The 26,271-nt window shown below is 44.3% G+C and overlaps 1 protein-coding gene across 1 annotated transcript in view; it reads right to left on the bottom strand.

The window, feature by feature from the left end:
* Positions 1–26,271, bottom strand: part of LOC110532566 (integrin alpha-5) — an 88,197-nt gene that overhangs the window by 42,688 nt on the left and 19,238 nt on the right. The window contains exons 2-17 of the mRNA XM_036988561.2: positions 16,291–16,421; positions 9,685–9,785; positions 9,144–9,267; positions 8,566–8,627; positions 8,394–8,439; positions 8,140–8,265; positions 7,827–7,871; positions 7,530–7,573; positions 7,347–7,403; positions 6,644–6,696; positions 6,032–6,237; positions 4,607–4,798; positions 4,444–4,489; positions 4,086–4,199; positions 1,302–1,357; positions 720–877 (exon numbers count right to left, since the gene is read on the bottom strand). Coding sequence (XP_036844456.2) covers positions 720–877; positions 1,302–1,357; positions 4,086–4,199; positions 4,444–4,489; positions 4,607–4,798; positions 6,032–6,237; positions 6,644–6,696; positions 7,347–7,403; positions 7,530–7,573; positions 7,827–7,871; positions 8,140–8,265; positions 8,394–8,439; positions 8,566–8,627; positions 9,144–9,267; positions 9,685–9,785; positions 16,291–16,421 — 1,561 coding nt within the window. The remainder of the gene's footprint in view (positions 1–719; positions 878–1,301; positions 1,358–4,085; positions 4,200–4,443; positions 4,490–4,606; positions 4,799–6,031; positions 6,238–6,643; positions 6,697–7,346; positions 7,404–7,529; positions 7,574–7,826; positions 7,872–8,139; positions 8,266–8,393; positions 8,440–8,565; positions 8,628–9,143; positions 9,268–9,684; positions 9,786–16,290; positions 16,422–26,271) is intronic.

Genomic DNA, 26,271 nt, shown 5'->3' with positions numbered 1-26,271 from the left:
CCTCTTCGCAGCAAATCTACAGAGCTGGGAAGGTCTGGGAACCATCTCTCCATGGTTGCAAGAATTCTGTATAATAATTTACATTGAACATTTTTTTGAATTTTTGAAAAAGTTTTGAATCTAGCATCGTTTTGCATATCAGTTCAAAAACCATGTTTATTTGTATTTTTTATTGAACCTTTATTTAACCAGGCAAGTCCGGTAAAAACACATTCTTATTTACAATGACGGCCTACACCGGCCAAACCCGGACGACGCTGGGCCAATGACGGCCTACACCGGCCAAACCCGGACGACGCTGGGCCAATGGCGGCCTACACCGGCCAAACCCGGACGACGCTGGGCCAATTGTGCGCGGCCCTACGGGACTCCCAATCACAGCCGATTGTGATACAGCCTTGATTCGAACCAGGGGGTCTGTAGTGACACCTCAAGCACTGAGATGCAGTGTCTTAGACCGCTGCACCACACGGGAGCCCATGTGCCATGGAATCAGTACGTCAAAATCTCTTCCCAACTATTTTGCAATCTATATGGCACGGCTGTCAATTATTTGGTCCTTAAATGAAACTGGTATTGATCACAATTTTCTTTAACCAATGATGGTCTTTAATGCCGGGCTGACAGACCAGTTCTTACCTTTTCCCCTTCCACTTTCCTCTTCCATTTTTGTGGTAATGGTGCAATTACTTGGTTGTAATTTTGGGTAGAGCACTTACCCTCAGGTAGATCTTGGTCTCGTGACACACACGCTCTCCGCTCCGCACTCTTACACTCCTCTGAAGCATTGGCTGCTGGGAGTCTACAAACAGAGCCCTCTTCACCCCTCCCTTCTGCATGTGTTTCAGATGGTCCAACTGCACCTCTACCAGGAAGCCTGGAACACACACACATACACACAACCATGAATGTACTATTGTTTTACACACCATCACATTAAAACTAACTTGCATAATCTCAAGCGAATAGAGAATCCAGACTATGTAGTTTGTTTACCATATGGCACCTAGCACAGTAACTATATGCATAGAGGTCTGATTAGTGGAATAATAGCTGGGGTTGTGTGTGAACAAAGAGGAGCTTAGTGCTTTGATTTGAAATCATTAAAAGGATCAGAGCAGATATGGGGATTCTGGAAGCCTGACACTGCTCCTCACATCTTTGTCCCAATACAATACAAAGCATCAGCAAAGTCATTCAACATACACAACGTTGTGTGCACATCTGATATTCGTGTGCAATTGAGAGTTTGTAATATGGTATTGCATGTCATCTGGACCAGATGTGGACAGTCGGCTCACCTAGGTTGTCTGGTAGGTACTTCCCATTGGCAGAGAGGCAGAAACTCAGGTTGACACTGTTTAGAACAGAGGAGAGACATAACAGAGACACGATAAGGGAAGCATTCATGGCACAAACATGCAAACAGCATACATGGAAACGCACAGACATCTCACTCATTCATTCTCTTCCTCCCATACTTTCTCTTCCTCTCAAATCCGTCTTCAGATATCAAACAAGACAAGCCAAGTGGTATAATGGGTAACACTGTATGATATGAAGGAATGGCTAGTCATATGGGTAATGTTAGGAAAGGCATCTCTATGGTGTAGCCAGCCAAGTTAATAACGTGGCGTGTCCCCCCATCCTCAGCTCTCCAGCCTGGAATGGCTGAGTTAAAGAGGGTGAAATTGAACATCATCTCATGTATCCCCACAGACAGGACAGTCAGTCAGTGTCTGCATGTGTACAGGCTCAGAGCTCTCTCTCTCTCCCATGACATCAGTCACAGATTCCAACAGTCCTCAACGCAAACCCAAGCCCTTTACAACCAAACCCTCACTGACTGGAAAGAAAGAGCGAGGCGGCGATGAGGGAAAAAAGGGAGCGAAACAGAGTTAGTGTTGATAGAATACAAGGGAAGGAAGAAATAAAGGAGAATGAAATAGACACCCTCTTTCTGTATCTATCTAGGAGAAACCCCTCTGTTGTGCTCCTGTGTCTGAGTTTGTGTAGGAGTGTGTGTCTGTTTTTGTGTCTGTGTTTGTGTAGGAGTGTGTGCCTGTGCCTGTGCCTGTGCCTGTGCCTGTGTCTGTGTAGGAGTGTGTGCCTGTGTCTGTGCCTGTGCCTGTGCCTGTGTCTGTGTAGGAGTGTGTGCCTGTGCCTGTGCCTGTGCCTGTGCCTGTGCCTGTGTCTGTGTAGGAGTGTGTGCCTGTGCCTGTGCCTGTGCCTGTGTCTGTGTAGGAGTGTGTGCCTGTGCCTGTGTCTGTGTAGGAGTGTGTGCCTGTGCCTGTGTCTGTGTTTGTGTAGGAGTGTGTGCCTGTGCCTGTGCCTGTGCCTGTGTCTGTGTAGGAGTGTGTGCCTGTGTCTGTGCCTGTGCCTGTGCCTGTGTAGGAGTGTGTGCCTGTGCCTGTGCCTGTGTCTGTGTAGGAGTGTGTGCCTGTGCCTGTGCCTGTGCCTGTGTCTGTGTAGGAGTGTGTGCCTGTGCCTGTGCCTGTGCCTGTGCCTGTGTCTGTGTAGGAGTGTGTGCCTGTGCCTGTGCCTGTGCCTGTGTCTGTGTAGGAGTGTGTGCCTGTGCCTGTGCCTGTGTCTGTGTAGGAGTGTGTGCCTGTGCCTGTGCCTGTGTCTGTGTAGGAGTGTGTGCCTGTGTCTGTGCCTGTGCCTGTGCCTGTGCCTGTGCCTGTGTCTGTGTAGGAGTGTGTGCCTGTGCCTGTGCCTGTGCCTGTGCCTGTGCCTGTGCCTGTGCCTGTGCCTGTGCCTGTGTCTGTGTAGGAGTGTGTGCCTGCCCAGGAGCATCTCCACATCCTGATGCTTCCCAGCTGTGTTCCAACACCAAACAATAACTCATTCAAAAGCAGCTGGCAAACTTCCCGACCCCCCCCTCCCTCCCTCTCCCCCTCTATCCCTCCTTCCCTCCACCCCCACCTGCATCCCACCATCACCTGGCAATGCAGGGGGGGAAGCAGCAGACACACCAACACAGTGTCAAGCATGTTGGACAGCACAGCCAGAGATCAGAGAAACACTGTTCTGTTCTGTTTCGGCTCCCATTGGATGGTAATGAGTACCATGCTGCACATTCACTGCTCCTCTCGAAGAAACAGAATCTGTTATGAAGTTGCTATAACAACAGGTCACCACCACCAGATAAGCCTGACTGTCTCCCAAATAAATAACATGATTAGTCTTGTGGAGTGATTCAGTATGTCCTCAAAGGGACTTCCTGTCTAATTACAAATGAGAGCTAGTTTTGAGGAACTCCTTCCTGTTGTGCCAAATGTCAACCAAGCAGCAGTTAGACAACAACACCCTTAGATAATGGAGTCTGCACCTGTATTCAAAAACTGTCTTAGAGTAGGGGTTGCTGATCTAGGATCAATTCACACTTTTAAGACATACTGAAAAAGATAACATGGTCAGGGAGACCTGATCCTTGATCAGCACTCAGGACCTGGAGACAAGTACTCAACATGACACAGGTATGATGCAGTTCTTACCAGGAGACAGGTATGATGAAGTTCTTACCAGGAGACAGGTATGATGCAGTACTTACCAGGAGACAGGTATGATGCAGTACTTACCAGGAGACAGGTATGATGCAGAACTTACCAGGAGACAGGTATGATGCAGTACTTACCAGGAGACGGGTACGATGCCGTGTTTACCAGGAGACAGGTATGATGCAGAACTTACCAGGAGACAGGTATAATGCAGTTCTTACCAGGAGACAGGTATGATGCAGAACTTACCAGGAGACAGGTATGATGCAGTACTTACCAGGAGACAGGTATGATGCCGTGTTTACCAGGAGACAGGTATGATGCAGAACTTACCAGGAGACAGGTATGATGCAGAACTTACCAGGAGACAGGTATGATGCAGAACTTACCAGGAGACAGGTATGATGCAGTACTTACCAGGAGACAGGTATGATGCAGAACTTACCAGGAGACTGGTATGATACAGTACTTACCAGGAGACAGGTATGATGCAGTACTCAACATGACACAGGTATGATGCAGAACTTACCAGGAGACAGGTATGATGCAGTGCTTACCAGGAGACAGGTATGATGCAGTGCTTACCAGGAGACAGGTATGGTGGTGTTGCCGTTGTTGACTGAACAACTCTTCTCCTCGGGGTTGATCATTGTGGGATAGACGGTCAGGGAGGCACTGGTGTTGACGATGGGCCGGGATCTGTGGTACATTAGATGGGAGCAGAGGCAGAAGTTACATATGATAGAGGCAGACCTTTGGGCTGAAGTTACATATGATAGAGGCAGACCTTTGGGCTAAAGTTACATATGATAGAGGCAGACCTTTGGGCTGAAGTTACATATGATTGAGGCAAAACTTTGGGTAAACCTCTTAACTCAACACTTTATTTTAAAAAAGTAGTAGTAGTTTGACAGATAGAAGGTTATGAGTCAAATGAAATTACCTGTACAAAATCGCCTTGTCAACTCCGAAAGCACCAACAATAAGATCTGTTGTGAAAATACATTTCTAGTTCATAGACTACAAGTAAACAATAAGTACACAGTATAAGCACACTCAGAACTATGAGAGATGTTTTTTTTAAATTCACTGGTCTTGTCACTCACCTGGGTAGCCATTCATGTCCTGATCCTTAGCACCTCGGAGTGAGAATCCAAAGCTGGCCGGCACTGTGCCTGAAGCCCATTGGCCAGCTATGACCTGAGAGGGTGTGTTCCTGAGCCCACCGGCGAATCCGTTGTAGATGAGAACCAATCCCTGCTGGTCCTCTCCACCGAAAGGACAGCTGATGGCCAAGTCTACCAATCAGAGAAGAGGAGAGAACAGGAGAAGACCGTGAGATCACTCAGAACTTTCCAGACTACTAGGACTTTGAATGAACTACATGAGACCAACAAAAGCGACATGTAGTAGTCTCAAAAGCAATAACCTGACACACAAACGGTCCATAAGAGGGAAGGTTTCACTTTTCAATCAAATAATGCTTCTGTCCCTTAACTTCTTCGATATAGGGGGCGCTCTTTTAATTTTTGGATAAAAAAACGTTCCCGTTTTAAACAAGATATTTTGTCACGAAAAGATGCTCGACTATGCATATAATTGACAGCTTTGGAAAGAAAACACTCTGACGTTTTCAAAACTGCAAAGATATTATCTGTGAGTGCCACAGAACTAATGCTACAGGCGAAACCAAGATGAAATTTCAAACAGGAAATGCCCCAGATTTTGAAGGCGCTGTGTTCCAATGTCTCCTTATATGGCTGTGAATGCGCAAGGAATGAGCCTACACTTTCTGTCGTTTCCCCAAGGTGTCTGCAGCATTGTGACGTATTTGTAGGCATATCATTGGAAGATTGACCATAAGACCATACTACATTTACCAGGTGCCCGCTTGGTGTCCTCCGTTGCAATTATTGCGTAATCTCCAGCTGCGTGCATTTTTCCATTTGCTTCAGAGGAGAAACCCAACTGCCACGAATGACTTATCATCGAATAGATATGTGAAAAACACCTTGAGGATTGATTCTAAACAACGTTTGCCATGTTTCTGTCGATATTATGGAGTTAATTTGGAAAAAAGTTTGGCGTTGTAATGACTGATTTTTTTTTTCTTAGCCAAACGTGATGAACAAAACGGAAAAACTGAACATTTGCTATCTAACTGAGAGTCTCCTCATTGAAAACAAGCGAAGTTCTTCAAAGGTAAATTATTTTATTTGAATGCTTTTCTTCTTTTTGTGAAAATGTTGCCTGCTGAATGCTAGGCTTAATGCTATGCTAGCTATCAATACTCTTACACAAATGCTTGTGTAGCTATGGTTGAAAAGCATATTTTGAAAACCTGAGACGACAGTGTTGTTAACAAAAAGCTAAGCTTGTGAGCCAATATATTTATTTCATTTCATTTGCGATTTTCATGAATAGTTAACGTTGCGTTATGCTAATGAGCTTGAGGCTATGATTACGCTCCCGGATACGGGATTGCTCGACGCTAGAGGTTAAAGCCCCAGTATTACCACCACACCTCTCACCATTGTATCCGTCCAGGTTGAGGTCTCCCAGAGGTGCGATGGTGCTGCCAAACCTCCCAAACACCTGGGTCCCGGTCAGGTTGAGAGTTGGCTCCAGGTCCAGTGGTCCACGCTGCAGATAGAGGTACACACGACCCACCTCCTCCAGACGGCCGTCTGACCCTCGGGTCATGTACATGGGAGCTCCCACCAACAGGTCAGACATGCTGAGGGGAGGAGAGAGAAACACACGGTCACAGACATATATATTGTACAGACTAATGTGTCAAATTCAGGAAGCTTTCCTAAAATTCCCAGGTTTTCGAGAAATCTGGGAATTTCTGGATTCTTTTTTACAATTTCTCAACCCTAGTACTGACACAAAAGACACATTTCCCATAAAAGTAGTCATTGGCTCAGAAAACCAGTCTCACCACCACCCATATCATTAAAAAGGGTGAGAACGCCACTATGTCAGCTGTCTGAGAACCGACTCCTACTCATTCGTCATTATTGATGTTGACTGAGTTTTCCTATAACATTATTGGATAAATTAAATCTTGCTCATGGGCAAGAATATACTGTTCGACAATGTTTCATTAGAATGTGATGTTCGACTCCTCGAGAACTCACCCGTCGTTATTGATGTCGGCTGTGGACACAGTATACCCAAAATAGGAGCCCATCTGAGAAAACATCAAGACATCATGTCACATACCTACAACATCACTATCTATCTGGGGTCAAAACGGCTCAAAATAGAAAAGCTGCTTTTAAGCAAAGGGGCTTCTAACATAAATTAAAGTAAATCTACTTGAATTAAGAGAGATCCTGTAGAAGAGACTACTAACAGAGACAAGATGGTCAATGAAAATGATGGTGCTTGCTTGGTCTAAGCTGTTAAGTTAGTCTTTTTTGTCATGTCTGTATAATACATTTTTATCTGAAGTAGCAAAGACACAGAAAACGCTTAATTCCCAGACTCCCAGGGTAAGCAAATACATGTATGATTTTATTTATTCAGCTGAACCAATCAGCACCATTAAAAGGGGCTCACGCTATTTCCATTCCATTTGCAGAAAGGATCATGCTGCTCATTTGGAGAAAATTGCTTCTGCACTTTAACTTCAATAATTATGCTTTACAGCAAACCACAGATGGCTTGAAATCCAGTTAGCAGAGACTTGTAAAGGAAATTATTTTGCTTATATCATCAGTGTTCCAGTACATACTGACTCAGGAAATTAAGAGTTGCCACGAGAAACAGCTAGTTATGGAACCACAGAGTCTGTCTGAAAAAAACTGTTTTGAGTTTGAGATGAGGTTTGTGGCTTACCTGTTCGCCAGTGTAGTTGAGCATGGACTTCAGATCAGTGCCATTTAAAACAGACACCTGCAGAGAGCAGACACACACACAGAACACATGGTCAAAATCTCTGAGGTCCAACATATGTATAGTGTATTAGGCCTGTGTTACGATATTCCACTCAAAATGAGAGCGGTGATGAGGTTTTCTTACCAAACCATAGAGCATGACCCCTTTTGGGACCCCAGCCACAACATCTGAGAAGTGCACAGACAGGGGGAAAACAGAGAAAAAATTGAAGATTTAGGAGGGGAAATATCACAAAGGTCACAGCCGTCTGGAACTCTGAGAATTCCAGCGATCGCAGTCTTTCCAGCTTAGTAGCGGGACAGAATTGTGTAGGTGAGTTCAGTTTGAGTTCACTTCAGGTATAGTAAACAATCTGAACCCTTTAATGGCTGTCTGATGTGCAGCCAGGCCTGTGGAAGTCTGCGGTACAGATGTCTTTACCTTCCACGTCATCTCCACTGAATTCCCCAACTGCAACAGAGTAACCTGCAAGGCCGCAAGAGAGAGCAGACATTAGTCATATGATATCAAGCATTCAGAACCTATACACCTCCACTACTCCTGACGTGTAATCTATGGATAAAGACATGTACTTTGTCCAACTTTGCATCTATTCGCCTTTTATCAGAGGTCAGAGGGTTAGAGGGAATGTGGTGACGTTTCCAAATCATAGTTCTCAGACTCGAGTAGCCTACACAGGAAACCAGCAAGGGGATCACGAGAGTGATAGAATTACGAGAGAGGAAAGTCTTACCGTGGTAGCTGTCGTCATATTTGATCTGAGCCTGTCTGGTCTGGGTCTGTCCCTCCACAGACTGCATGAAGTACCCTGGATAGTAGGCCTTGATTATCTCCTCTTTGGCTGCTGAGATCACCTGACCTGAGGAGACACATGAAGCAGGAAACAGGGAGTGAATGGAAAGTTTCTCTCAGGTTTCACACAAATAACTTCAGAATACTGCTACAACTTATTTGCTTGTGGTCCAGGGGGGTTGTCAGACCCTGTACCTTGCCAGAAGAAGCTGCCTGGTCCTCCAAGCACCACTTTCCCATCCTGAAAGCGAGAGAGCGAGAGCAACATAGAGAGAGACAGAATCATGAGAGAGATCATGTGTTTGCAATCCATAGTATTTGATAAACCTCTGGTACTGAACTGAGAGGAAGTGTTTCGGAGTGTTACCTTCGTGAAATCAGCACTGAATCCCCCCTGACAGTAGCCCTGACCACCCTGGTTAATGAATTCTGAAATAAACAGAGGCAAAGGTTGATAAATCAGTTTTATACATGAATGTTTCTGATTTGAAAAAGCAAATGTAAAGATCCATAAATTGCTTCATTTTAAACCAATACTTCAGAATGTAGATATTTTGGAAATATTTTTAACCTTGACGTGATGACTCAACTGGGTATTTTGAACAGAACCAAGCCAGCCAGCCATTACCGGCAGTAGGGATACACTTGGTCAATACGGGATAACAGTTGACTGCATCTGATAAAGGTACATTCTTTCCCCACAGCCAGTGTGTGATGTCGCTGGAAGTGTTTACTCAGTAGGGGTACTTGAGACTATATACATCCCTTTTGTTGTGGCCTTCAGGCGCAGCACTTAACCCCTGTCTAATAGCCTGCTGTGTGGACAGCTGCTGTGTCAGAGGTAGGCCACAGGAGTAACCTGTAGTTGGGTAGTGGGGTATTCGGTCGGCAGAGAAGAGCATTAGAAAATGGATGACGTCTTTGTGAAAAACCAAGAAGGATTACCTGTGCGACAGGGAGCATATTCCACAAACTTGGTGAAGTTCTTGACAGAGAGGTAGCAGGTTCCCGTGGTATCTGACTGGGGCTTTTCTGCTTTGGTTCTCCAGGAGTAGAGGGGGGCACAGGCCTATATGGGGGGGGGGCAGAGGAGGGAGTTGTTTTTTCAGGTACAACAACACCCTGTGTAACTCGATGGAGACCCAGAGAGAGGTTAATGTTACATCTGGAGAAAAGTCACAAATGTAACCAAATCCAGGTCACGTCCCTCACAATCATCAAAAGAAAAACAACAGTCATCTCAAGTTCAATGTCACAGGAGCACAAAACACTTCTCCTCTGAGAGACCAGTGGAGGTGAAAATTGTAATAGAGTCACAACAACATGATAGACAAAGACCTTTAAGAAGTTGGAACAATGAATATATACAACCCCTTGACATGAACGCCAGACATCATAACAGTTGAGGGACTCTGGGCTATAGAGACCAACGTTGAAAGTAAACTGACTTTCTCAACCTGGTCTCAGTCTCTGAGTGTCGTCTTACCAGAATGGTGTCTCCGTGGGAACGGATGGTGGCGCCGAACCACTGGTGGGACTTGACTTCAGCCTGGTAGTCTGTGCCACTGACAGTGACTATGCGGTCCCCTGGGAAGAAGACAAAACAACAACTAAACTGAGTGTATGAGTGATGACTGAAAAAAGCCCCTAATGAAACATTGTAGATCTTCTCTTGGAGGCTCCAGACAACGTCATCCAGACATCTGCTACTACAGGACTTACTTACTGCATCATTAAACACAAACACACATCAAGTTTCTCATGAAGAACTTCCCAGGGAGAAACAGAGGAAAACTAGAATGTATTTGGTGCTCACCAGATCCTTATATTCCTCATTATGGCTCTGGTCCTCACTGTTCAGATGTCAACCTGAGTTCTCTGACTGGTCCAGCACTGGGTGACCACACTGACCCTGACTCTGTTTGGCCACCTGGCCTGTAACCCAGAGCTCTACTCCATCGCTGTCTGAGACCCAAATGGCACCATACTCCCTATATAGTGCACTACTCTTGACCAGAGACATGCACTATGTAGGGAATAGGGTGCCATTTAGGATTCAGCCTCTGTGACAGGACAAGACATGGCTGCAGGAGTCAGGTTCAAACAGGTTCAAACAGGACGTTTTATTGGCAAGACTGATGCAACATCTGTGTTGCCATGGTGAGAAACAAAATCCAAACAAATCAGTTTATACAGTGTACATACCGTGAAACATCCTGTAACAAGTATTCTAAACGCTTGGAATTCGGACAAGACGTATCCAGTGGAACTTGTACCCAGCAACCGCACCCCAGCCCACTTCTTTTTTTCCCACTAATATTCTCCAGTGCTAAACCACAAGTGTTGCAACAGAGCCATATCTATCTGTCGGGGAAGGGGGCCTGGTGGTGTGAGCCAGAGGTTGTGACCTGTGGATGTGAGGAAAGCAGGCTGTGTTTCAGCCTCCTCTGCAGGCTGTGTGTCAGCTCTGGGTGAGGGCCTGCTCTGCTCCATGTCTTGGTGGAAGGAAAGAAAGAAAGAGGGGGGGACTGTGTCCAAGGAAAACAAACGCTCTGGCTCTGCTTCTTCCTAGCAACCTCTTAGGCATGCATCTCTCTCTCGCAAGTGTTCCCTCTCCCTCTCCACTTTCTGTCCATCCCTTTGTACATCACTCTCTCTCTTGTTCTCTCTGTTCCTTTTTCTTCCCCTCTCCTGCTTTACTTCCTCCTTCTCTCAGGGAGTTTGGTCTCCCCCTGGCCTGGAAGGAAAGCAGTGGGGATTAGGGTCCTTTAATAACGTCACAGTAGATATAACGTCACCAGGCTTCCCCTTCAGCATTACTCATGGGCTCACAGCACCCTGTTCCCTACCATAATACATGTGGTCACCTCCATCATGTGTGGAAAGACACACTTTAGCGATACCACAAATAACATGCCTAACATTAAAAATATCTCAGAGGCTTGTTCCTTTAACTGCACAGCAATAATCTGCACTACTATTTTCATAACTCAGGGGCCTTTGTTTTGATAAAGTGAGAGGGTGACACTGAGGAGACATGCAAGCAAAATAGGACACACTACCCCGGCAACCATGAGTATCAGCAGGGAAATGAATCTATTATTCATGTTTCAGAACTGTAGTAGAGGGTTTCTTCTTGACCACCTGGTCACGGTGAAACAGAAAATGATATTCAATATGACATCTCTACAGTCATGTCAATGACATAATCGCTACGTTCAGAGCCCAAGACTATCAACTCCATACAGAACTGGCGTTGGGGTGTTCTCTAACTTCACTTCTCAATGAGCTGCTGTGCTCTGAGCTCCGTGTCTGTCACTGCTCTTATTATCCATGTCAGAGGTGCTATATTGGCGTTCATACAGTGTGATGGATGGAATGATGAAAAGATCAGTAGGTTAAGAGGCAGGACAAGCCAGACAAACACGGCTTTGATACGAGAGAGAAAAATCCAGTAGACGCTTGTGGCAATGTGGTCATGTAACGTCCTTTCAGTGAACTTGGGTAGACTTTGTGCTGACGTGACTAGTGCCCCTCGACCCTTCTCTCTCCTGAGACAGGACAGCACAGAGTAGGGTGGGGTCTGGCGTGTGTCCACAGACTCTCCCCTTTGAACTTTGCGAGAGGAGACCCATTAGAGGAGTATCCTGGGTTAGAGTACAGGGCGGATGCGGTCAGAGACAAGTGGCCAAATTCACTCATCACATTAGCTGGCCCTGGGGGAGTTACTGGTGGTAGGGGAAGATGGTTCATAGATGGAAACAGGGCTCTGATTTCCCCCTGTCCCTCTCTCCTTCCCTCAGATCACTGGGCTGTCTCGTCTTATCTCATTGGAAGGGGAAGTGGAGAGGGAGGCCTCTTGGTCAGGCTCAGGGAAGACCTCACCAACACTCAGGGGAGACCTCACCCACACTCAGGGGAGACTTCACCCACACTCAGGGGAGACCTCACCCACACTCAGGGGAGACCTCACCCACAGTCAGGGGAGACCTCACCCACACTCAGGGGAGACCTCACCCACATTCAGGGGAGACCCTGAATAATGTCACAAAAACAGACACACCTCTCATATAAAGGGTCAACACTAATATATTACCGAGCTCTAGTCATGTCATAAGCAAATAAGGAAAACATATTTCCTTTGTCCTACAGACAGGGGTGCTAGGCTCTTGTATGCTGGCCCAGATGGCAGAATTGGCTCTTCCTCACAAATCAAATGTTCGCCTTCAAAGCCCACTGTCCAAATCCCCAAAAGACTATCCTTCACCCCAACGCCCTGCTGCCTGCTGCACATTACATCACTGTGACGAACATGGCCCTCAGCCAGCATCCAAGGATGTGCAACACATTTTATGAATCTGTTGGAAGAGAAGGGGAATGAAAACAGAAGAAAGGAGCAACCAGCAATTTGATTCCTTGAGATCTGCTGTAAAATGGGGCTCCACTGTGTGTGTGTGTGTGTGTGTGTGTGTGTGTGTGTGTGTGTGTGTGTGTGTGTGTGTGTGTGTGTGTGTGTGTGTGTGTGTGTGTGCGTGCGTGCGTGCGTGCGTGCGTGCGTGCGTGTGTGTGTGCCAGAGGGAGAGAACAATCTAATATACACAATACACAGCAAATTCTTCTCTCCTACAACTCTGTCACTCCTTAACTTACTCTTTCATCATTCCTGTAAAGGTTGATGGGGCCTTCAGCTGTCCAGTCACTGGAACACTGCTCCACTTCTCTGAAGAGCTCACAATAGTGAGCCATAAACCCGGGAAGGTTTACTGTATGTCTACCCTTTACATTCAGGTTCAAATGAAGCTCTTTGTCGAGAACAAATATATAATTGTATTTATTGTCATTGTATGTAGTGGCCGTTTCTTTTGACTGTATATTTGTTCTCCCTATATGCCCTGGACAGAACACATACTGTATCTAGCCTAAAGGGAAGATACCCTTGTCTAAAACACTCCAAAAACACGTTTTTGTCCCAAAAAGAAAGGCACTAATGACATGCTCAAAGGGATCAAATCAAATAAAAACTATTAGCACATTTTCCGAATAGAACAGGCGTAGACTTAACAGTGAAACACTTGCTTACGAGCCCTTCCCAAATAGTTAAAAAATATTATTACAAAATTAAAATAGTAACACAAGAGGAATAAAATACCCAAGAATGGAGCTATATACAGGAAGTACCAGTACCATATCAATGTGAGGCTATATACAGGAAGTACCAGTACCAGATCAATGTGGAGCTATATACAGGAAGTACCAGTATCAGATCAATGTGGAGCTATATACAGGAAGTACCAGTACCATATCAATGTGAGGCTATATACAGGAAGTACCAGTACCAGATCAATTTGGAGCTATATACATGAAGTACCAGTACCAGATCAATGTGGAGCTATATACAGGAAGTACCAGTACCAGATCAATGTGGAGCTATATACAGGAAGTACCAGTACCAGATCAATGTGGAGCTATATACAGGAAGTACCAGTACCAGATCAATGTCTGGCTATATACAGGAAGTACCAGTACCATATCAATGTGAGGCTATATACAGGAAGTACCAGTACCAGATCAATGTCTGGCTATATACAGGAAGTACCAGTACCATATCAATGTGAGGCTATATACAGGAAGTACCAGTACCATATCAATGTGAGGCTATATACAGGGAGTACCAGTACCAGATCAATGTGGAGCTATATACAGGAAGTACCAGTACCAGATCAATGTGAGGCTATATACAGGAAGTACCAGTACCAGATCAATGTCTGGCTATATACAGGAAGTACCAGTACCAGATCAATGTGGAGCTATATACAGGAAGTACCAGTACCAGATCAATGTGGAGCTATATACAGGAAGTACCAGTACCAGATCAATGTGAGGCTATATACAGGGAGTACCAGTATCAGATCAATGTGGAGCTATATACATGAAGTACCAGTACCAGATCAATGTGAGGCTATATACAGGAAGTACCAGTGCCAGATCAATGTGAGGCTATATACAGGGAGTACCAGTACCAGATCAATGTGAGGCTATATACAGGGAGTACCAGTATCAGATCAATGTGGAGCTATATACATGAAGTACCAGTACCAGATCAATGTGAGGCTATATACAGGAAGTACCAGTGCCAGATCAATGTGAGGCTATTTCAGGAAGTACCAGTACCAGATCAATGTGGAGCTATATACAGGGAGTACCAGTACCAGATCAATGTGGAGCTATATACAGGAAGTACCAGTACCAGATCAATGTGGAGCTATATACAGGAAGTACCAGTGCCAGATCAATGTGGAGCTATATACAGGAAGTACCAGTGCCAGATCAATGTGAGGCTATATTCAGGAAGTACCATAACCAGATCAATGTGAGGCTATATACAGGGAGTACCAGTACCAGATCAATGTGAGGCTATTTCAGGAAGTACCAGTACCAGATCAATGTGAGGCTATATACAGGGAGTACCAGTACCAGATCAATGTGAGGCTATATACAGGGAGTACCAGTACCAGATCAATGTGAGGCTATTTCAGGAAGTACCAGTACCAGATCAATGTGGAGCTATATACAGGAAGTACCAGTACCAGATCAATGTGGAGCTATATACAGGAAGTACCAGTGCCAGATCAATGTGGAGCTATATACAGGAAGTACCAGTGCCAGATCAATGTGGAGCTATATACAGGAAGTACCAGTGCCAGATCAATGTGAGGCTATATACAGGGAGTACCAGTACCAGATCAATGTGAGGCTATATACAGGGAGTACCAGTACCAGATCAATGTGAGGCTATATACAGGGAGTACCAGTACCAGATCAATGTGAGGCTATATACAGGGAGTACCAGTACCAGATCAATGTGAGGCTATATACAGGGAGTACCAGTACCATATCAATGTGGAGCTATATACAGGGAGTACCAGTACCAGATCAATGTGAGGCTTTTTACAGGGAGTACCAGTGCCAGATCAATGTGGAGCTATATACAGGAAGTACCAGTGCCAGATCAATGTGGAGCTATATACAGGGAGTACCAGTACCAGATCAATGTGGAGCTATATACAGGAAGTACCAGTGCCAGATCAATGTGAGGCTATATTCAGGAAGTACCAGTACCAGATCAATGTGGAGATATATACAGGAAGTACCAGTGCCAGATCAATGTGAGGCTATATACAGGGAGTACCAGTACCAGATCAATGTGAGGCTATATACAGGAAGTACCAGTACCAGATCAATGTGAGGCTATATACAGGAAGTACCAGTACTAGATCAATGTGAGGCTATATACATGAAGTACCAGTACCAGATCAATGTGAGGCTATATACAGGGAGTACCAGTACCAGATCAATGTGAGGCTTTTTACAGGGAGTACCAGTACCAGATCAATGTGAGGCTATATACAGGGAGTACCAGATCAATGTGCAGACGTATTTGAGGTAGATATGTACATGAAGGCAGGGTAAAGTGACTAGGCATCAGGATAGATAATAATATATGCAGCAGCATATGATGAGAGTAAAAGTATATGTGTGCGCATGTGTTTGTGTTGTATCGGTGTGTGTGCGTGTGCGTGCATGTGTTTGTGTTGTCGGTGTGCACGTGTGCGTGTGTGTGTGCGTATATGTAGTGTGTGGGTTTGTGTGTGCGCATCGAGTTTCCAGGAACCAACGTGTCAAACAAAGGATCAGTGAAGTAGAACAGAGACACATGATCACCTGCCGGCCACAGGAGCTTGGAGGCCATGGACCAGTGGTTTTAAGAATTGCTTAGAACAGGACCACGGCTTGACCAGCTTAACGGTTGCTAACCATCCTCTACAATCTCTAGTTCTCAAGAGTCTCACGCTCCAGTCACCAGTCAAGACAATAAAAAGAGAGGAGTGGATGAGAGGTTTATGTTATAGGAAGCAGAGAGCCGGGACGGAGCGACAAGGACAGCTGGTATTCTGCTGTGATGTTTGACTCAAACGTTAGTGCTTAAACCACTTGTGAGTCGATAAGTCAATGTAATTCAGAACATGTTCAGACTGCAAGAGCGAGAAGGCGTGATCAAGACCTAAAGCAATGAGGTCATATTGGGTCTTACCTTGATTGTCAAATTCAATGCTGTGGCACTCAGATTGGCCGAGACTCCATGGGCAGAAGTACACAGACCCGCCCTCTGTGATGTTGAACTGACTGGTATTGGCCTTGGGAGCGCCAATCACTACACTGACGCTGTAAGAAGAGAGAAGAAACATGCAGTCATTCAAATGTCATTATGTCACCTCTACCTAACATGCTTCCTCCCCCAGCAACATAACAGTAGAAGTATAGCAACTTAGATCCACTGAATGAGTTTGGTATTATTTTCTGTCATTATAGTTTGTTAATATCTGCTCTTCGTCTGGTATCAAATGAAAATACATTCCTTCTATTCAAAAGTTTAAGCATGATGCAGAGCTGGTAAAGTGCCTTCAGACCCCTTACATTTTTTCACATTTTGTTACGTTACAGCCTCATTTCATTTCATTTTGTTTCTTTTCCTCATCAATCTACACATAGTACCCCATAACGACAAAGCCAAAACACGTTTTTAGACATGTTTGCTAATTTATAACAAAATAACTGAAATAACTTTTTTATATACAGTACCAGTCAAAAGTTTAGACACCGACGCATTTATTAATTTTTACTATTTTCTACATTGAAGAATAATAGTGAAGACATCAAAACTATGAAATAACACATATGGAATCATGTAGTAACTAAAAAAAGTGTTAAACAAATCCAAATATACAGTATTTTCGATTTTAGAATCTTCAAAGTAGTCACCCTTTGCATTGATGACAGCTTTGCACACTCTTGGCATTCTCTCAAACAACTTCATGAGGAATGCTTTTCCTACAGTCTTGAAGGAATTCCCACATATGCTGAGCACTTGCTTGCTGCTTTTCCTTCACTCTGTGGTTCAACTCATCCCAAACCATCTCAATTGGGTTGAGGTCAGGTGATTGTGGAGGTCAGGTCATCTGATGCAGCACTCCATCACTCTCCTTCTTGGCCAAATAGCCCTTACACATCTTGGAGGTGTGTTGGGTCAGTGTCCTGTTGAAAAACAAAGGATTGTCCCACTAAGCACAAACCAGATGGGATGGTGTATCGCTGCAGAATGCTGTGGTAGCCATGCTGGTTAAGCGTGCCTTGAATTCGAAATAAATCATTGACAGTGTCACTAGCAAAGCACCATCACACCTCCTCCTCCATGCTTCACGGTGGGAACCACACATGCGGACTTCATCTGTTCACCTACTCTGTGTCTCACAAAGACATTGGAACCAAAAAAAATAAAACATCTAAAAATTGGACTCATCAGACCAAAGGACAGATTTCCACCTTTTTAATGTCCATTGCTCATGTTCTTGGCCCAAGCAAGTCTCTTCTTCTTATTGGTGTCCTTTAGTAGTGCTTTCTTTGCAGCGATTCGACCATGAAGGCCTGATTCACGCAGTCTCCTTTGAACAGGTGATGTTGAGATGTGTCTGTTAATTGAACTCAGTGAAGCATTTATTTGGGCTGCAATCTGAGGTGCAGTTAACTCTAATGAACTTATCCTCTGCAGCAGAGGTAACTCTGGGTCTTCCTTTCCTGTGGCGGTCCTCATGAGAGCCAGTTTCATCATAGCGCTTGATGGGTTTTGCGACTGCACTTGAAGAAACTTTCAAAGTTCTTGGCATTTTCCAGATTGACTGACCTTCATGTATTAAAGAAATTATGGACTGTCGTTTCTCTTTGCTTACATGAGTTGTTCTTGCCATAATATGGACTTGGTATTTTACCAAATAGGGCTATCTTCTGTAATCGACCCTTACCTTGTCAAAACACAACTGATCGGCTCAAATGCATTAAGGAAATAAATTCCACAAATTAATTTTTAACAAAACACACCTGTTAATTGAAATGCATTCCAAGTGTCCACCTCATGAAGCTGGTTGAGAGGATGCCAAGAGAAATATAAATATAAAATATTTAGATTTGATAAACACTTTATGGTTACTACATGATTCCATATGTGTTATTTCATAGTATTGATGTCTTCACTATTATCCTACAATTTAGAAAATAGTACAAATAAAGAAAAACCCTTGAATGAGTAGGTGTGTGCAAACTTTTGATTGTTACTGTAAGTATTCAGACCCTTTACTATGAGACTCGAAATTGAGCTCAGGTGCATCCTGTTTCCATTGATCATCCATGAGATGTTTCTACAACTTGATTGGAGTCCACCTGTGGTAAATTCAATTGATTGGACATGATTTGTAAAGGCAAACACCTGTCTATATAAGGTCCCACAGTTGACAGAGCACGTCAGAGCAAAAACCAAGTCATGAGGTCGAAGTAATTGTCCGTAGAGCTCCGAGGCAGGATTGTGTTGAGACACAGATCTGGAGAAGGGTACCAAAAAAAATTCTGCAGCATTGAAAGTCCGCAAGAACACAGTGGCCTCAATCATTCTTAAATGGAAGAAGTTTGGAACCACCAAGACTCTTCCTAGAGCTGGCTGCCTGGCCAAACTGAGAAATCGGGGGAGAAGGGCCTTGGTCAGGGAGGTGACCGAGAACCCGATGGTCACTCTGACAGAGCTCCAGAGTTTCTCTGTGGAGATGGGAGAAACTTCCAGAAGTACAATCATCTCTGCAGCACTACCCAAATCAGGCCTTTATGGTAGAGTGGCCAGACGGAAGTCACTCCTCAGTAAAAGGCACATGACAGCCCGCTTGGAATTTGCCAAAAGGCACCTAGACCTAAAAGACTCTCAGACCATGAGAAACAAGATTCTCTGGTCTGATGGAACCAAGATTGAACTATTTGGCCTGAATGCCAAGTGTCACGTCTGGAGGGAACCTGGCACCATTCCTACTGTGAAGCATCATTATGTGGCAATGTTTTTCAGCGACAGCGCATGGAAGACTAGTCAGCATCGAGGGAAAGATGAATGAAGAAAAATACAGAGGAGATCCTTGATGAAAAACTGCTCCAGAGTACTCAGTACCTCAGACTGGGGCTAAGGTTTTACCTATCAAGAGGACAACAACCCCAAGTACACAGCCAAGAAAACGCAGGAGTGGCTTCAGGACAAGAATGTAAAAGTCCTTGTGTGGCCCAGCCAGATCCCGGACTTGAACCCGATCAAATATCTCTCAAGAGACCTGAAATTAGCTGTGCAGCGACACTCCCAATCCAACCGGACAGAGCTTGAGAGGATCTGCAGAGAAGAATGGGAGAAATTTCCAAAATACAGGGGTGCCAAGCTTGTAGCGTCACGCGCAAGAAGACTCAAGGCCGTAATTGCTGCCAATAGTGCTTCAACAAAGTACTAAGTAAAGTGTCTGAATACTTACGTAAATGTGATATTTCCGTTTAATTTTTTTTATACATTTGCAAACATTTCTAAAAAACTATTTTGGCCTTGTACTTTTGGGTATTGTGTGTAGATGGATGAGGGGGGGAACAATTGAATCAATTTAGAATAAGGTTGTAATGTAACAAAATGTGGAAAAAGTCAAGGGGTCTGAATACTTTTCGAATGCACTGTATATACAACTCACTGCTCACAAAGCTATACCCCTACTTCCAACATTCTAACAGGTTCTAGTACAGTACTATATCACATAACATTGTAACCATGTGCAATTGTTGCTGTAATGTGTGCACAAGACATTCTCTCCCTCTCTCGGTCACACACACACATGCGATCTCTGTGGGGCAAATTCGATGGGATAACAAGAAAGCAGAAGGCCTAAGTGGGGTCACTCTGTTGTTTCCACAGCTGTATGGCCCTTTAGACAGACATCTAGCTAAACCACTTAACCCTGCAGTAAACTAATAGCAAAGCCAGGACTGGTACAGATATCTAGCTGCTATAACCCTGAAGTGAGCTAAATGCAAAACCAGGACTGTTACAGACATATAGCTGCTGTAACACGGAAACCCCTTCAGCAGATCTACCAGCAACGAGTGGTCTTACAGGGGAGTGTGAGGAACAGCTAACCAGGTTAAAAATCACTGGGACAGAATATTCAATGACAGAGGAAACCCAAAACAGCCAGGTAATGAGAACTTTTAGACAATCCACTGAACCAGGACATATTGCCATGGCTCAACTGACAGACATTTTTTCCAGTAGACAGTCTGGCTGAACCAGCACAGTGTAGTCATTACCTCATCGAGGCTCCAATTATCCCATCATCATCACTGGTATGGTGCTGGACAGTGAAGTGGGCAGAAAACAGAAGAGATGAGGGCAGTGAGTGTAGAGTAGAGCCTAGAGGGGTCTTCCTAAACACAGGAAGAGCACACCCTTTCCTGCTCCAGGTCAGTCACCCAATGATGCATGGTAGTTTACGTTATCGCTAAATTTAAATATCTTCCCTCGGGGGACAACTACTCAACAATTTCCAGTCCAGACTCAAGACGATCCACCGTCATTTCAGAAACCAGCCTTGGTGAAACCATACTTTCATCCTAGTCAGACTGCACTGCTTTGGTAGAGCCACGACACGTTCCCATCTTGGTTAGGAATTATAGATGGGTCTTTTTACATAGAAATAAGGTTTGGTAGAAGAGACTATTGGAGTACAGAGAAGAAGTTGGAGTCAGCCAGGCCTTATGGTGTTCAAAACTGAGGCCAAACAGGGGGCCAGGTCATAAAGCTGAGGGTATAGAAGAGATAAAGTGCAGGCCAAACCCAAGTCAAAGCTTTGGCAGAAATCCTTGGTTTGTTTTGGAAGAGGGAAAATAAAATTTGGGGGAGAGAGAGCGAGAGAGTCCAAGTGCTCTGGCCCTGGGTTTAGACTGAGGAGGGTAGCTCCCAGAAGAGTAGACAATGGAGCTCTGGCTGTAGAATAATGTAGATCACAGAGAACCTTTGCCATCATGGATTCCCAAGATGAGAAAGCTGACAGGCTCTCTCTCTCTCTTCACACTCACGCAGATATGAAGTTAGACACTAGAGTGTTCACTTCATAGCATATTCTATGGTTCATCACTTGTTCATTGAAGGGATAATCCAGCCCAAACCACTAATTCCTATAAATAACACTAATATGTGAAAACAAATGTTATGAACAAATGTTTCATTTTGTCATTATAACAAGGTTGGTAGAAACATGTGGACATTGTTTTGGGAAATCTGTTGCAGCTCAAGCCTACTACAATGCAATGCGCTCGCTTTCTGTGCTGGCTGACTACCTTGAGGAAAATAGGCAGGTTTCTCGACTCCTACCCTGACACTGAGATGGGATTACGTGACGATTAGCTTAGTAACCACGTGACGCAGCATTACAACGTGAATGCGATGGGTCAGTCAGTTGGGTGGGACATTTCTCCATTCATTGCCCAATGGGATACCGATCTCCTCCTTTCTGTAATATCTCTGTCTCCCACAGATACACAGGGCGCATTGCAAGATGGTACTTGAAGGAGAAACAGTTGAATAATTTGGTACACTGTTTAGATTGAGCACATCTAAGCGAAATATATACATTGTCATGACGATATAGGTGGATGGATGTGTTCTAGTATGCCCATACCATCTATTGGCTGATGTGGTGATCTGAAGAGCATGTCATTGTTTTAAAAGCATCATGAAATGTGATCGTGTGTTATACCCCCATCTCCAGTGACGAGAATGATGTAGCTATGACGCTGTTCCTACACGATTTCCTGATTTTCACAGTCAGACCACTTAGAAGTTAAATCATAGGGATTTCATTTTTTTACCCACTGACAGAACATAGACTGTCACCAAATTGACAGGAGTTTTATGATTTTTATTTATAGGGGTGGATTATCCCTTTAATAGCCCAAATGCCAAAGAAAGTAGGCTTACTACATCTATTGCGAATCTGATCTGAATACATGCTAAAAGTATTCTGTGGTGGCATCATTTCAAAGGGAAAAAAGTCAACAAGGGGGAGGTGCTTTAATCAGCAAACTGGAAACAGGGGTGTGTTTTTTCACCTCTCTCTCTCACACACACACACACACACCCACACACACACAATAACACATTGATAGTGATCTGAAAGTATTCTAAATAAGGAATAATTAGTATTTAATGGGCCTTTATCTGGCAGGGGATCAGTCTAGCTAGAGTTTGAATTGTGATTTAGAAACGGCTTTGCATACAGAGACTGAGGACACTGTCTGGCCCTCTGAGGATAAGGACAGAGCAGAGGAGAGGTATACTATTTTTTATATTTCACCTTTATTTAACCAGGTAGGCCAGTTGAGAACAAGTTCTCATTTACAACTGCGGCCTGGCCAAGACAAAGCAAAGCAGTGTGACACAAACAACACAGAGTTACACATGGGATAAACAAACGTACAGTCAATAACAGAATAGAAAATCTATATTCAGTGTGTGCAAATGTAGTAAGATTAGGGAGGTAAGGCAATAAATAGGCCATAGTGGTGAAATAATTACAATTTAGAAATTAAACACTGGAGTGATAGATGTGCAGAACATGAATGTGCAAGTATAGACACTGGGGTGCAAAGGAGAAAAAAATATATGGGGATGAGGTAGTTGGGTGGGCTATTTACAGATGGCCTGTGTACAGGTGCAATGATTGGTAAGCTGCTTTGACAGCTGATGCTTAAAACTTATTGCGGATCAGTGGGACGCTAGTGTCCCATTTCGACAACTTCCGGTGAAATTGCAGAGCGCAAAATTCAAATGACAGAAATAGTCATATTTAACATTCATGAAAATACAAGTGTCATACATCAGAAAAAAGCTTAACTTCTTGTTAATCTAGCCGCTGTCTCAGATTTCAAAAAGGCTTTACGGCGAAAGCACACCATGTGATTATCTGAGGACAGCGCCCAGTACACAAAAGCATTAAAAACATTTTCCAACCAGGCAGGTGCACCAAGAAAGTCAGAAATAGCGATAAAATAAATGCCTTACCTTTGAAGATCTTCTTCTGTTGGCACTCCAAAAGGTCCCAGCTACATCACAAATGGTCCTTTTGTTCGATAAAGTCCTTCTTTATATCCCCAAAAACTTAGTTTAGCTGGCGCGCTTCATTCAATAATCCCCTGGTTTCCCTCCTTCAAAATGCATACAAAATGAATCTCAAATGCTACCAAACTTCTCCAAACAAGTCAAATAACGTTTAGAATCAAACCTCAGGTACCCTAATACGTAAATAAACTATCAAATTTAAGATGGAGAATCGTTATTGTCTTTACCAGAGATAAACAACCAAGTACACGCTCTCATCCACATGCATGAAAACACTACAGCCAAAATGGGAGCCACTTAGAAAAACTACAAATTCTAGCTAATTTTTCCTGACACTCTTTCTAAATACTGTTGACATCTAGTGGAAGCCCTAGGAACTGCAATCTGGTACGTTTTCCCTTCATATAAAAAATGACAGCCATTGGAATAAGTGGTGGGCTGAATCTTTTTTCTTTTCTGGATGGTTTGTCCTCGGGTTTTCGCCTGCCATATCAGTTCTGTTATACTCACAGTCATTATTTTTAGCAGTTTTAGAAACTTTAGAGTGTTTTCTATCGACATCTACCAATTATATGCATATCCTAGCTTCTGGGCCTGTGTAACAGGCAGTTTACTTTGGGCACGCTTCTCATCCAGACGTCAACAAACATCCTAGCCCAAAGAGGTCCAAGTTAGTGAGGGAGATATAAGACTCCAGCTTCAGTGATTTTTGTAATTCGTTCCAGTCACTGGCAGCAGAGAACTGGAAGGAAAGGTGGCCAAAGGAGGAGTTGGCTTTGGGGATGACCAGTGAAATATAACTACTGGAGAGCGTGCTATGGGCGGGTGCTGCTATGGTGACCAGTGAGCTGAGATAAGGCTGGGCTTCACCTAGCAAAGACTTATAGATGACCAGGAGCCAGTGTGTTTGTCAACGAATATGAAGCGAGGGCCAGCCAACGAGAGCATACAGGTCGCAGTGGTGGGTAGTATATGGGGCTTTGGTGACAAAACGGATGGCACTGTGATAGACTGCATCCAATTTGTTGAGTAGAGTGTTGGAGGCTACTTCGTAAATGACATCGCCGAAGTCAAGGATCGGTAGGGGAGTTAGTTTTACGAGGGTATGTTTGGCAGCATGAGTGAAGGATGCTTTGTTGCGAAATAGGAAGCTGATTCTAGATTTAACTTTGGATGGAAGATGCTTAATGTGAGTCTGGAAGGAGAGTTTACAGTCTAACCAAACACCTATGTATTTATAGTTGTCCACATATTCAGAACCATCCAGAGTAGTCAGAACCATCCAGAGTAGTGATGCTAGACGGGCGGGCAGGTGCGGGCAGCGATTGAAGAGCATGAATTTAGTTTTACTTGCATTTAAGAGCAGTTAGAGGCCACGGAAGGAGTGTTGTACGGCATTGAAGCTCGTCTGGAGGTTTGTTAACACCGTGTCCAAAGGGCCAGAAGTATACAGAATGGTGTCGTCTGCGTAGAGATGGATCAGAGAATCACCAGCAGCAAGAGCGACATCATTGATGTATACAGAGAAAAGAGTCGGCCCGAGAATTGAACCCTGCGGCACCCCCATAGAGACTGCCAAAGGTCCGGACAACAGGCCCTTCAATTTGACACACTGAACTCTATCTGAGAAGTAGGTGGTGAACCAGGCAAGGCAGTTATTTGAGAAACCAAGGCTGTTGAATTTTCAACAGAGTTGAAAGCCTTGGCCAGGTTGATGAATACGGCTGAACAGTATTGTCTTTTATCAATGGCGGTTATGATATTGTTTAGGACCTTGAGCGTGGCTGAGGTGCAGCCATGACCCGCTCGGAAACCAGATTGCATAGCGGAGGAGGCACGGTGGGATTTGAAATGATCGGTGATCCATTTGTTAACTTGGCTTTCGAAGACTTTAGAAAGGCAGGGTAGGATAGACATAGGTCTGTAACAGTTTGGGTCTAGAGTGTCTCCCCCTTTGAAGAGGGGGATGACCACAGCAGGGATCTCAGACGAGAGGTTGAACAGGCTAGTAATAGGGGTTGCAACAATTGCGGCAGATAATTTTAGAAAGAGAGGGTCCAGATTGTCTAGCCCAGCTATCTGGATTTGGGTGAAGGAGAAATTGGGGAAGCTTGGGTAAGTTGCTGTGGGGGGTGCAGAGCTATTGACCGGGGTAGCGGTAGCCAGGTGGAAAGCATGGCCAGCCGTAGAAAAATGCTTATTGAAATTTGCGATTATCGTAGACTTATCGGTGGTGACAGTGTTTCCTAGCCTCAGTGCAGTGAGCAGCTGGGAGGAGCTGCTCTTATTCTCCATGGACTTTACTATAGAGGACACCGTCTGGGCCTCTGAGGATAAGGACAGAGCAGAGGGGAGGTATACTATAGAGGACACCGTCTGGCCCTCTGAGGATAAGGACAGAACAGAGGAGAGGTATACTATAGAGGACAGGGAGTCATTTCAGTTGCTTAATGTAAACACCAGGCTCTTCAAATCTACAGAGAATGTTATTGAGTGTATGAGGAACTCAAGGGAAAGTCAACACTGCAATATCTACATCAGACACAGAGAGAGTCAGTCAGAAGAGGGAGGTCCTAATTATAGAAGGTCAACATAGGCCACTTTCACTAGTGAAGTCACAAGGCGCGATCCTCTGCCCAGGCGTTGCGGATGCATGTAAGATCTTACAACGCCTGGATAAGTATTTTACGTATCAGCTAACCACATCATATGTTTTAGCAATTTGTCAGTCAATGACACAGTTGATGACGTGGCATGCAGCAATTGGCTGATGCAATGAGGTCACTGTGGTTCTAGACTGGCCAGCAGATTCACCACAACTCTTATGTAGTCATAGCCTGCATCGAGGTGACAGCCACAATACTTCAGAAACATGCTGGTAGAGGTTTGGTTTAGGGTCAGCTAAACCAAAGCCAAGAAACCCACAATCCTGCACTGGTGCAATCATAGGAAGGGTTATTTTCATTACGACCTAATTTCGACATAGTTTCCCAAAAAATTTATTGTGTTCATTTTGGCATCATATTTTCATGTTGAAATGTAACAGCATAAAGTTTA

The sequence above is a fragment of the Oncorhynchus mykiss genome, chromosome 9 (assembly GCF_057628025.1).
Source record: "Oncorhynchus mykiss isolate SJ-2025 chromosome 9, ASM5762802v1, whole genome shotgun sequence".
Lineage (NCBI taxonomy): Eukaryota > Metazoa > Chordata > Actinopteri > Salmoniformes > Salmonidae > Oncorhynchus > Oncorhynchus mykiss.
The sequence above is the reverse complement of the archived record's forward strand: the minus strand, read 5'-3'. Positions and strand labels throughout refer to the sequence as shown.